Source organism: Mercenaria mercenaria, chromosome 9, assembly GCF_021730395.1.
Source record: "Mercenaria mercenaria strain notata chromosome 9, MADL_Memer_1, whole genome shotgun sequence".
NCBI lineage: Eukaryota > Metazoa > Mollusca > Bivalvia > Venerida > Veneridae > Mercenaria > Mercenaria mercenaria.
In genome coordinates, this window is record NC_069369.1 from 12,485,966 (window position 1) to 12,499,523 (window position 13,558).

Here is a 13,558-nt window from a genome sequence, read left to right on the forward strand (position 1 = left end):
ATAATTGTAAAGCCAGACCATCTGGATCAATTTTCCATATATTATTACAAGGCATTTTAAAGAATGAAGTGTCTTAATTTATTGCTGTTATTCTATTACTGGCTTCAAAGAAAGGACATGACATTTTGACTGACACTGTGTCAGAAGTCATCCATGCTTGACCTTTTGCAGGTTTCTCACCTCCATCTGGAAACGTCATGAAAAATGATCCCATGCCACCATGTTTTGACTTGGTGTGGGGAAGTTGTCAGTGACTACTGGAGAATAAGTCGGTACTGGTACAGAATCCATGAACACTACTTGGGTTCACTGACTTCTGTTACATAACTAGAATACTGTTGTAAAAGTGCATAAAACTTAACTCTTAGCCTGCTAGCAGCAAGGGATTCTGCCTTTGCGACCAGTGCAGACCAAGATGTGCAGGCTGATATGGTCTGCACTGTTCGCTATTCAGTCAGTGAATTTTTAGTGAAGAGCCCTTTTAATCATAAGTGGTACTGCCCAATCTGAATGATGGACCAGTCCATTTTAGAAATACAGCAGGGTAAAGGTTAAAACCCAATAAGTAACAAGCACGCTTTTATTTTACAGGGATCAAACCATTTCAGTGTGATATATGTGAGCAGAGGTTTTCCAGCAATGTTGCTCTGACTGAGCACCGCTCACGCCACCTTGATGAGCGACCATATCAGTGTCCACATTGCCAGAAGTGTTTCCGTCAGATTTCATGTTTCAGACGGCATGTTGTGATTCACACTGGTGACCTGCCATACAGTTGTACAATCTGCCAGAAGAGATTTGCTCAGACAGCATACCTCAAATCTCACATGAAAGTCCATACAGGTAACATGTTCTAAATTTAACATGATTAGGCCTCTGGCCAAGTGGTTAAGGTGGCTGACTTTGATTCACTTGAACCTCACCACTGTGGATTTGAAATCTCACTTTGGCTGTAGAAGTCTTCATGTGAGGAAGCCATCTAGCTGGCTTATAGAAGGTTGTTGGATCGACGAGGTCCGATATCACTAAACTATACAAAAAATTTCATACATACATTTGTATAAAACACAACTCTGTATGATTTGCTTTTTTCCATTACAGGGATTTTAACCCATTTTGTTTCAGCTTCATAAGAACAATATAATTTTACTGTAAAGATGTTTTAGGGGGTTAACACTTAATTTGAATTAAACAAATATCTTGAATGTACCAAGAATTTCATAGCCAAGATGATTTACTCATTCATCATATATGCCAGTTTTTATAAGCTAGTGAAATGGGATATATATGTGATCACCTGCTACGATCAGCAGTCTATCTCTACAAAGGTTGTCTGCTCTTCAGTGTTCATCAGACATGGTCACAATGTTTAAGGGCGCAATATCTCATCAAAGTTCAGTAACCAGCTGGATTGCCCTAGTTCATCTAGAATTATGGCCCTTAAATAAAAACAAAATTGGGAAAGTAGAAGTATTGGCTCTCTTTCTTGAGTAGTTCTTATCAGGTGTTCACCAGACTTGGTCACAATGTTTATATGTGTAAGATTTCAGTCAGATTGGATAACTAGCTGGCTTCTGCAAGACTCTTCAGAGTTTTGACCCTTGAATTACTCAAAATTGCAAAAATTGACACTCTCTAACTTGAACATTTCTTATCCAATATTCACGAAATTGGGTCACAGTGTTTATAAGTATAATATTTTGGCCAGATTCAGTACCCTTCAGATTGCCTTGTAGGCATTGTGTTATGGCCCTCATAATAATAAAAACTGTGAAAAATGACAATATATGCACTTTGTCATGAGTAGTGCCTATCCAGTGGTCTCAAAGCTTAGTCACAATCTTTTTTTGGCTTAACTCGGACAAGCTTCATAACCACTGGAATACTTTTAGTGACTCAATAGTTATGGCCCTTGAGTTGAAATTACAAAATGCAAACAAACTGTTCCTGTCAAAAGTTCACCAAACTTACAATGTTTATCGGCATAGTTATTATTAGTATCTTGGACAAGTTTTGTAACAAGTCAGATAGTCTGTTGCTTTGGAGTTAATTTAGTCCAAATTGGGAAAATTTACAACTTTTCTTCTCAATAAGTAGAGTCTTTTAAAAGTCAAATGTAATTTGCTGTGACAGGCTTATATTGTAAAATGTTTGGCATTTTTATTGATATTAGATATATTTTATTTTGTTTATATAAATGTGATATTTCATACTATGTCATAATGTATGAATTGTTTTGTTTTGACTTACAGGAGAGAAACCCTTCCAGTGTACAGTGTGTTTTAAAAGGTTTGCTCACCAGTCAGATGTGAAGAGACATAGTACCACTCATACAGGTAAAGTTAGGCAATGTTTATATAGTGTTTGGCTTATGTTTTTAAGTTCAAATGTATGAGTTTTAATAAGTAATTTTGTGATGGCTGTATTAGCTCGGCTAGGTTAACCAAGTACTGTGTGCATCATGACTAACTCAGAGGTCCCATGTTGGATCTACAGGTAAGGAAGATGGTCACTTTGATCAGTTGACCAAGTGTAGGTACTGGTATGTCTCTTTCTGTGGATTGTTGTCATATTCTTAGTTTGAATATTTATTTAAATTTAAGGGGGAATTAACAGTTGTGTTAATCTCCAGAAATTATGTCTTGATGTGCAGTAAAATTTCCTTTTCAGGTATAATTAAGATTTGAAAATCAAAAAAGAGCTGTTTTCCATTGCAACAAGACATTTTTGCTGACAAAATTAAAAAAAAATATTTCAAAGTACGTTTGTACAGGTAGGAAATATTAAATAAATTGGTAGGTAAGTGACAAACATACTCTTTCAAAAATCTGTTTGAAAAAATAACTAATTATGTGTCATAACTTTTCTTTTCAGGTGAGAAGCGCTACTCATGCAGTAAGTGTCAGGCTAAGTTCAGTGATGTTTCTAGTAAAAATCGGCATGAGAGAGAACATGAAAACAATAAGAGATATACATGTACCTTGTGTAATGACACATTTAAACGTCCAGGCCAGTTACGGTCTCATCTTACTAAAAAACATTCTCTTGCTTTTGCTATGACAATTGAGAAAGACCCTGGTAGTGGAGTGTTTTCTTTCAAAAGCGTTAAAGTCGGAGATGACTCGGAGTCCAATTCTAACAATTTGTCACAACAGAGAATTGTTACACTTATCAAAAATCTTCATTCTAAAGCCATACCAAATGAAGGGATTATTGAAAATGCACAGTTAAATGTACCCGAAATAGTTAATCAGCCAGCTGAGATTGCTATATCTGCAGACAATATAACAGACATTAGTCAGTTAGAGAAGGAGGTCGATGCCAGTATAATAGAAGGGGATATACAAGTTCCAATTGAACTTCAGGGTGTTGAGATTCAAGGAGATGGTAATGGACAGACGTTTATAGCTATCACTGACTTGGCAGAGTCTCTCAGTGCTGAGGACAAGGACATGGTTGGCGAACAGGTTTGTTGTTTGCTTTATGGTTTAGATTTCAATTGTTATGTGTACCCCTTTATCCCACATTCCAGCATTTAGCTCAATAAGTTGTCACAGAATCAGGTCTGCTAGTTTTTTTCTTTTTACTTAAAGAGATTCCAGATTATAAATATCATTTCAGAACACAGAAGATGTGCAGAATACAAGTTTCAATCATGTCATTTACTAGTCAAGGTCATCCTGTGAGATCAAAAGTATTAGTTCTATGTGCTTGTTTTAACCCCTAGAACATTTTTTGGAACAGCTTTTTGAAAAATTTTGATTAGTAAGGCTGTTGTTGTCACTGCAGGGTCCACGCTTTTAGGCAACGTGAGCGAAGTGGTCACTCTTTTTTTTTTTTCATGACTTCGCTCTGTTTGTACAGAAAAGCAAAAAACAAGTTGCCCTAAAATCCGGCGCCCAAGGATGTTATCGCATGTATCCGCTTCTTACCAGCTTGTAAAAACATTACATAATCAGTTAGCGAAAACCATACCGTTATGGGTCATTAACTTTACCTGTCAACAAGTATGCTCCGCCTATCACCAAATATCGTTAGGATGATTTTTATTGGTCGAAAACTTTGTAAACACCAATCAAACGCGGCAAGACAAAATGGCTTTTAATTGATTTTTTGCATCACCAATAAAAATTGTGTGCATCATGTGTGAAAACAAACAACTAAAACTGTCAAAAGTTAGGCTGAAAAACAATAAGAAAAGTATGTTGGTGCAAGGGACAGTAGCTGATTAAAGGATGATAGTGCTCGTAAATTAAGATGTTTGACGTTACCCAATAAACAAAAGGTCTGAATAATTACGGTTTCAAATTTAACCAGAGCTGTATGTAATGTCTAATTTTAATTGCGGCTGTCAAATGTTAATATCCCTGTTATACACAATTTATTTCAAGATAGAAGCTGTGATCTAATCCTTTAGCACTATGAACTTGGACAGTGAATAATAAGAACAACTGAAGTAAATTGCATTTTGATAATCTTTTCACATTATAAGGTTTCTCCCACATCACAAACATATCAATTGGCATTTTTATAATTAAAGATTTAAACAATGGCATATTTCGACCGCTATGACAAGTGTGTAAAAACTTCCCCTGATCGTCAAACACATAGTTCCTGTCATACGGTAAATACCTTTGATCATCAGTTACCAGCGAATGTCATAAGGAAGTTTGGAAAACTTCAAGACCGCCGAGGATCAGACAGTGTCATTGTGCTTAATATTTATCGGTCGTGGTTATGCAACCCTAATAATTGTACAGATAATTTTCCGCTGTAAAATTTCAGTAATAGATAGTCTCAGCTCTAAACAAAGTATGGTCTATACTCTGAGCCAAATATATCTCCGCTCTACTGATAATATATCTCCGCTCTACTGATACTGCTCAGAGTAAAATAAGATCTCCATTTTATTATTACATCTCCTTAAATGCAGCTGAGCCCGCCTGTTCCGAGCTGACCCAGCAATGTGAAACAAAATATACAACATTAGCATCTGTCCCACATTGGTCATCAACAATGTACCCATTGTGCCATATGAAGGGAAGTAGCCAACGCAATATAATAATGCTTATTTGTATAAAGTTAAAGTGTACAATAAATTATGAATTATGTGTGCAGATACAGACAAGTTTAATAATGACACCATCTAATCCCCAGCAGCCTAGAATTTTCCGCCACAACAAATTGACGCAGAAAGACAATTTGTCCGCCAAAATTCAGGCCTAATGTTCAAGGAATGTTGTACCAGAAGAACTAAGAAATTGTGTAATTGCCTCACCAATAGCAAGAATGTACATTTCATTTCCAACATTTGATAGATGGACCTTATCGGTATGATAGAAACCCTGAGTTTGAGTATCTATAGATTTCATATTAAGAGCCCTGCCATTAGTATGATTAAGGGTAAAATTTGACATTTGTCTATTAATGGATAAACGTTTCTTATTCATGTTACGATTATATACAGCTGATTGATTATTGTATGACCAGGATAAACGAGGTAGTATGAAAGTCCAGACAATAAGTGATCTGGGAAAATTAGAAAATAAATATTCGAATTCAGTTTTAAGTTTTCTTACAATTTTACATTGATTGGTATTGGTTATATTGTTTCCCCCAACATGTACAAAAATAATTTTAGGGTCCTTGCCTTGGATTAGCCCATACTGCAACTTGGCATGTAGACCGTCTAGCTTCAACCCACTAGTTCCATCCCATGAGATATTGTTACAGAAACTCGGCCTTTGCCTTTGGGAAAACTGACGCCCTGCCCATCTAACAAGGGAATCCCCCACTATCCAGATATCTGTAATAAAATTAAGATACATCAAGTGATGTTTGATATCTTAGTTAACAAAATGTTATGGGTTTCAAAGCCTTATATACCTGGAGTAACAGTCAGAGGACCAACGACCCATTTGCTTTATTAGATCCGCAGGGTATCCATTTATTGCCAAATCAGTTGCACGGCCAATGCGAAAACTATGAGTTTTAAACATGTGTGAATGAAAACCTGCCTGTCGACAGGCTCTGGTGATGACTGCAGAAAACTGATACCTTGTTAGGGGGGATTTGGACAATTCCAAAGGCCATGCTGTGGTGCATAGCATATAGAACATACATGATTATAGCGACAATTAACCCACTTGCAAAACCCTTTGTTAAAGTCGATGCATGGTGGTGGTTTGGAGTGAGTGGGTGCCCTTGTCGCTAGGGGTGGATTACCAGCACCAGAGAAACATCTCAGCCAAAGATCTGAGTTTATTGATGACCATGGCATGAATTGAGAGGCTTGGCGTAAACGAAACTGTTCATCATATCGTCACCTCAACGCAACAAAGTCGTATCTTATTATAAATTTATATAGAGATACGACTTTGTTGCGTTGAGGTGACGATATACCCGCCAAAAATCACCTTTATATTTGCCAGCAGCTTCACGGATAATAAACATATATTGTAGTAAGTCTTGAGTTTGTTCTGGATGTGCACTCAAGTAAATGCTACTAAATATTAAAAAAGCATCTGACCATTTTTCAATTGATGTAATTTTTTCAGAACATGCCTTAGGCTTTGTTACCAAGCGGCCATCTTCATCGACCCCAAGAAAACAATTATCTTGCAAATTAGCCAGTTCAATACCACCTTTTAATAATAAAGACAGATTCACATATTCATGTTGTTTGATTTTGGTTTGGATTGGTTCAGGGACATGGCAACCCAAATTATCCCCGCCACACCTCATCCTTTCTGGAACACCCAGATCTAAATTTTGAATTGTATTTCTAGATTCAATAGGATAGATATTATCAGGGGTGGCATTATCAATATTTGAACATGGGGGTGTCAGTTCTAAAGATTCCTGGATAAGTTCCTCAAAATCAATTATTTTATTTTTACCCCTCTGAGTTGAGGTGCCCAAAATGTTCAATCTTTCAGGCTCCTGCTCCATTGAAGACAAACTTTCAGCTTCTATCACACTGACAGTGTTCTGTCTCTTTCTAGACTTGGGTTTCCCTCTACCTGGCATCTTCTTTACACAGGATTACGTTGATTTTTAATTTTTTAAAATTTTTTCGACCTTGTTTGTTTTGCAGACAGTTTTGAAAGGGAGATAACTTTTGAGGTACTTCCTGTTTATAAAATTACAAAGGGAGAAAACCATGCCTAAACTAATAATTAACGGTAGCAATGGTTTCCTCCCTTGAAGCACTCAGCTCTACTGAAATAAACTGGCATTATAGCATAAAGCAATAAGCCTTGTTAAATTGAAATTCAAACAACAGATATTTAATTTCAATCAATAAAAATCAATCACAATCAATTTTAGGTAAGAAAACATTGGCTATACCTTTTTGTAAAAGTTTTTGAAATCAAAAGTAGGTTGTTAGAATGCCAGTATTTCATGAACATTTCTCTTAATTTATTTCAGTAAATTAGGTATTGGCATTGTAGACTTTAATATCAGATACTGTCAAAAGCTGTTGTCTTTGCATCATCACAGTTTTTCAAACATATTCTTTAAGCTGGAGAATTGGGCAACATCAGTATCCGGACATAAAATTTTGGATATCCAGAATTCAACCAATAAAAAAATTTGAGGCAGGGTGTATCAGACAGGGTCGGGCGGGAATGAGAATCTGAAAATTAATTTTCTATTGCCTAGTTTTGACTGATATAAGAGAAATAAGTCTTGCATATTGTGCTGTGTTGTATGTAGACTGGCAAAATTTGATAATGCACAGGCCTATGCAAGGGGTCACTGCTCCCTGTTCTGAGAAAACTTCTCCCTATTTTCACTGGAGGGAGAAGTAACTTCTCCCAATTTTTCTGGGCTAGCTTGAACCCTGCACTGGCATCCACATCATGGAAGTCCAGCATATAAGCAGCTTTCTTTAAAACTTAACTACTAGGACTAGTATTTTCAAACTTCACACATCATGAGTTGGTGTCACAGGACAAGTTACATAACCCTAGCTTTTTATTTTGTCAAAATTATGTCCCTTTTCAACTTAGAATTTCAGGGTAAGTGTGTTTCTCAGAAACTTCAAGACGAAATGCTTTAAAATTTTACACATATCTTCAGCATCACGTGATGACCTCACAGGACAATTATGTAACTCATGGGCTTTTAGTTTGTCCCAAGTATATCCTTTTTAACTTAAAAACTTTGGTTAAAAGTTTATAAGCAGGTTTCTCAAAAACTGCTGGGCCATATGCTTTAAAATTTCACATCAGCATCATCAGTTGACCTTATGTTGCAAGCAGCTTAGCCTTTTTTGGTCAAAATTATGCCCCTTTTTAACATATATATATTTCGTAACAGTTTTGCATGTAATTATGTTTCTCAGGAATTACTTGACCCAATGTTTTCAGTTTCTCCATACATCTTTGGAATCATGGGATGAACTTGTATGCAAATTTTATATCACTGGCTTATTAATTATCTAATAATTTGGCATAAATGTTTCACAGTATGAGAAAATGTACAGAATACATCTTTCATGGTTGGATCATTGTACGATCAAAAATTAAACAGCAATAGTTTATGTCTTCTCCATATATTTGTCACTTCTAGAACAACTTGTACAAATGTACACCATGTGTATACAGTAACTTCAAGCCATGTCTATTCAAGGTCAAAGTCTGAGATCATACAGCAAGTATCAGTTATGCAGGGTTATACCTCTCAGCTATACCTCTTCAGTAAGAAGTCAGAGATCAAATAGAATGTTTACATAATAGCACATGAATAGTTTCATGCGTCTAGAAGTAGTTTGGAGCTACGCCAAACATTTGCAAGGAAGTACATTTTTGCAGCAAGATGACTATTTTATTTTGTACTTTTATTTATATATTTAGAGTTTACAGAAGTGGAGTGGCTATATACACATTTTGACTGTTTTCCTGAATTAAGTATTTCTATTTTCCAGATGAGATACAGAGTGATGTATGAAATAGATGAGAATGGTGAACAAAAACAAATACTGGTTCCCTTTAATCCACTGGAGGAGGAGGAGAACATACAACTAGAATATAGCACTGAATCCACGGTTCCAAGCTGTGTTTCTGAAGTGACTGCTGCAACAGAAACAATTATAGAAACAGTTAATTCAATCCCAGAAACCCCTGTACAAGATGGCAACAGTGATGATCCAGTGATTCACACCGAGATATTTACAGAAAATGACCTTGAACAAAAGGTTAATGAAATAGAAAGAACTGAAGATACAGAGGTTGAAACAAATGGAGATGAGGATTCCAAACAAGATGTACCAGTGTCAGTAGCTAGTGGCATAGATTATGTTAATAGTCCAGATTTTTCTAAGCAGGAGTACTATAATTGGTTGACTAATTTCACTGAGTTTTGTAAAGTAGTCCCTATGCCACTAGATGTATCACTGTTTCAGAAAATTTCTCAGGTACATAAAACTCTTTCTGATGTAATGGCAACTCCTTGTGGGGTTGTTGCGGATAAAGAAAATTTCCGAGTATTAATGAATATATCTAAAGAATTAAGTACAATCATAAATGAGCATTTAGTGTATGTACTTGATAACTTGAATAGTGGGGAAAAACAAATTGTAGCAGAAAATGAATAGATTAAGCAATATTGCATGCATCTAAAACTGAAGGTTACAGTAGAACTGAAATATACCATGCGTTGTGACTTTTGTCGTAACGTTTTTTTAGCTCAACTATTCATAGAATAGTAGAGCTATTGGACTCGCCCATGCGTTGGTGTCCGCGTCGGATTCGGCGTTCGTGTCCCGATTTGGTTAAGTTTTTGTATGTAAGCTGGTATCTCAGCAACCACTTGTGGGAATGGATTGAAACTTCACACACTTATTCACTGTGATAAACTGACTTACATTGCACAGGTTCCATAACTCTATTTTGCTTTTTTTTTTTTTTTTACAAAATTATGCCCCTTTTTTGACTTAGAGATTTTTGGTTAAGGTTTTGTATGTAAGCTGGTATCTCAGTAACCACTTGTGGGAATGGATTGAAACTTCACACACTTATTCACTGTGATAAACTGACTTACATTGCACAGGTTCCATAACTCTATTTTGCTTTTTTTTTTTTTTTACAAAATTATGCCCCTTTTTTGACTTAGAAATTTTTGGTTAAGGTTTTGTATGTAAGCTAGTATCTCAGTAACCACTTGTGGGAATGGATTGAAACTTCACACACTTATTCACTGTGATAAACTGACTTACATTGCACAGGTTCCATAACTCAGTTTTGCTTTTTACAAAATTATGCCCCTTTTTTGACTTAGAAATTTTTGGTCAAGGTTTTGTATGTAAGCTGGTATCTCAGTATCCACTAATTGGAAAGGATTGAAACTTCACACACTTGTTCACTGTCATGATATGACATGCAGTGCAAAGGGTCAATAACTCAACTTCGCATTTTACAAAATTATGCACCTTTTTAAACTTTTGGGTTTTGGGTTAAATTCTTATATGTAAGCTGGTATCTCAGTACCCTCCAGTGGGAATGGATTGAAACTTCACACACTTGTTCACTGTCATGAGCTGATAAGCACTATGCAGGTTCCATAACCCTATTTTGCTTTTTTTAAATTATGCCCCTTTTTCGACTCGTATTCATTCAATCGACAAGGCTGTTGAATAGTCAAGCGTTGCTGTCCTCCGACAGCTCTTGTTTTTGATAATACTCATTTGAGAGATTTTGAGCATTTAACAAATACGTTTTAATACATTCAATTTATTATAAGTTCCGCTTAATAACCAGTCTGCAGTCTGAAAATTCAACTGTTGTGTTAATAATTTTTTTTAAAGAGCCAAACATTTTTGTAGTATTTCAGTTCTTACATTACAAACGATGCAGTTTGTCTGCTATTTCATTGTATACCATCCTGCCTAAATGTGCTTTTTTAACTCCCTGAAATGTGCATGCAATATTTCTTGTTTTGCAAATCGTGCATGCCAACTAAGAAGCAGGTATAATAAATGGAGCAGGTCAGCCAGTTAGTGGTGATAAACTGTCAAACCTAATTTGACGACACATTACATGAAATGGATGATGATACCTGGTATCAGAGTGTCTGAAATAATCATAATTTGATTTATTTATTTATGTGCAATTATTTATTTTACATAATGAGAAACAGTGGTACCAAACAGTTTTATCAGCAAATGTACAGATTAATAAATATGCAGCTAATGGTAATTGTGATAGCTATGTATTAAAACTGTCTTAAGAGAATTCTAATCTAAATATTTAGAAACAAACCTTTAATAATGTTTAACAGCATGTTTTGAAACAGTTATTTTACAGTAGTAAGATTTTTGTTACTAAATAAAATCCTGTACACATTAACTCAACTACTAATTTCTTTGAGAAAACCTTCGGTATACCACCTGCCTTTCTTCAAGGATGGATATAACTCTAGGTAGGGTCTCTGTAATAAGACATTTTTTTCCAAGTCACCTAAGATGTCTCAACTGCAAAACTTTGCTGTACTAGTAACTCCTGACCAGATGTTTCATTTCTCATGCTAATTGCAGAGTTGATTATAATTTAGCAGTAAGTCATGTGTTATTGCAAATTGCATGCATGCACCTTTTGTCATAAGAACAACTTGTTGTTTTCATTTGGCTGAAAAGAAATTCTGCAAACCTGAAAAATGTCAAAACATTCAGGGCCCTCCGTATATTATTTTGGAAATGGGACCAGAAGCCTGTGTGGGAGGGTGTGAAGGTGAAGGGTAGAAAGATGGAATGGGGCTGAATTTCTGCATCCAAAGTGGACAAATGAGGGCATTTACATGCATCAAAATTCAAAATCTGATATCCTTGATACAAAGCTGTTGGACTGAGACTCAGAGTTAATTATTTATGAAAGACAGTCTCATAGGAGATTTTCACCGTGTACAGCACCAGTACATGCTTTTGTCATTTTCACTGAAACAATCTGTTGCGAAACAAAAGTAATTTCATTCACAACTGGCAAGTACATTTTGTGATCAGCCTGCCTGCTTAGCTCAGTAGGGAGAGCGTTGGTCTAAGGATCGCGGGGTCGTGAGTTCAATCCCTGGGCGGGGCGTATGTTCTCCGTGACGATTTGATGAAAGACATTGTGTCTGAAATCATTCGTCCTCCACCTCTGATAATTCATGTGGGGAAGTTAGCAGTTACTTGCGGAGAACAGGTTTGTACTGGTACAGAATCCAGGAACACTGGTTAGGTTAACTGCCTGCTGTTACATGACTAAAATACTGTTGAAAAACGGCGTTAAACCCAAAACAAACAAACTAAAACATTTTGTGATCACCCTGTGTCCATCTTGGTCCGTCTTGTGTCATCAACAGGACTTTTAAGTCTAGAGGTCACAGTTTTAGCCAAATCTTAATGAAACTTGGTATGAATATTACGCTTAATAAATTCTTGGGTGAATTTGTTACAAGGTCATCTGGGCTGAAAAACTAGATCACCAGGCAGTAAATAGGAAAACTTTGTTAACACGCTATAGGCCACATTTTCTACCTCACAGTTACGAAACTTTGTCAGAATGTATATCCCTGTGAAATCTTTGACAAGTTTAAAAACTGGGTTACCTGAGATCAAAAAAAAAGGTCCCTAGATTAAATCACAGAAAAACTTTGATAACACTCTAGGAAGAGGGAGAAGATAAAATATTACTCTTTTAGAAAGATATTAGTATGGATGTTTTTCTCACTGCCTCTTAGATATGAGCTAGCATATTTTAATTTATTAGGCATATCTGTTGTGAAAATTGTAGAATGTAAGTATCTTCACCTTGTTGTGTAGCAGAAAATTCCATGCTTTATGAAATGAGAAGACTAATCATTGTGTGAAGATTTATGTTTCTGGACTACGTGTGTGTTATACCAGTTGTTCTGCAATAAACAGGCAACAATTGTTAATTTTGTTGTATTTATTTTATCATTCCCCGCCAAAGGCGGAGGGATATAGTTTTGGCATTGTCTGTCCGTCTTTCTGTTCGTTCTTCACTCATTATAGTAGGGTTGTTATGTTAGAACATTAGATAAAAGTAAATGTATTCATTCCTTTTCTTTTATGTCTACAAAGAATAATAAAGAGAACAAAGGAGTGGCCACATACTATTGTACTGTGAGAACTGGAGTCCATCTGAAGTCATTTCTGTGACATGGTTTGGAGTATTCAAATAAAACATGGTAGAAATATTAACTGCTGTAGGGAAATACCTCCCTGCAAGTTTTGGTCAGATTGCCTTAGACAAAATTTATGGCCCTTTGTACATGTATATGTATTACATATTAAATTATAATAGTTTTATTCCATTTTCTGTCCATCTGGAGTCATATCTCTGGCATGGTTGGAAGTAATATAAAGGGTTACTGCTATAGGGCAATGAGGCTGTGCAAGTTTCATACAGATTGGTTGAGGAAGACAAGATTTATGGCCCTTTGCAATTTTATATATAGTACATATAGTATTTTGACAATAGGCAAGATTGCTCCAGTAACACAAGCTTAACTGCCAATGAAGTAGTCACTGTTGTCTTCTACATTAACTTTTGTG

At 35.9% G+C, this 13,558-nt stretch overlaps 2 protein-coding genes across 2 annotated transcripts in view; one reads left to right on the forward strand and one right to left on the reverse strand.

Moving 5' to 3' along the window:
• The window catches only part of LOC123546480 (zinc finger and BTB domain-containing protein 24-like), a 32,093-nt gene extending 19,175 nt beyond the window's left edge, over positions 1–12,918 (forward strand). The window contains exons 9-12 of the mRNA XM_045332778.2: positions 592–843; positions 2,253–2,336; positions 2,875–3,467; positions 8,933–12,918. Of these exons, the coding sequence (XP_045188713.2) occupies positions 592–843; positions 2,253–2,336; positions 2,875–3,467; positions 8,933–9,601 (1,598 nt within the window). The 3' untranslated portion in view covers positions 9,602–12,918. The remainder of the gene's footprint in view (positions 1–591; positions 844–2,252; positions 2,337–2,874; positions 3,468–8,932) is intronic.
• Positions 4,662–7,213, reverse strand: LOC128559398 (uncharacterized). Its single transcript, XM_053550818.1, has 2 exons — positions 6,900–7,213; positions 4,662–5,806 (listed from the first exon to the last, which is right to left on the reverse strand). The coding sequence occupies exons 1-2, from the start codon at positions 7,027–7,029 to the stop codon at positions 5,223–5,225; spliced, it is 714 nt and encodes a 237-aa protein (XP_053406793.1). The 5' UTR covers positions 7,030–7,213; the 3' UTR covers positions 4,662–5,222.
• Positions 12,919–13,558: the final 640 nt, after the last annotated feature.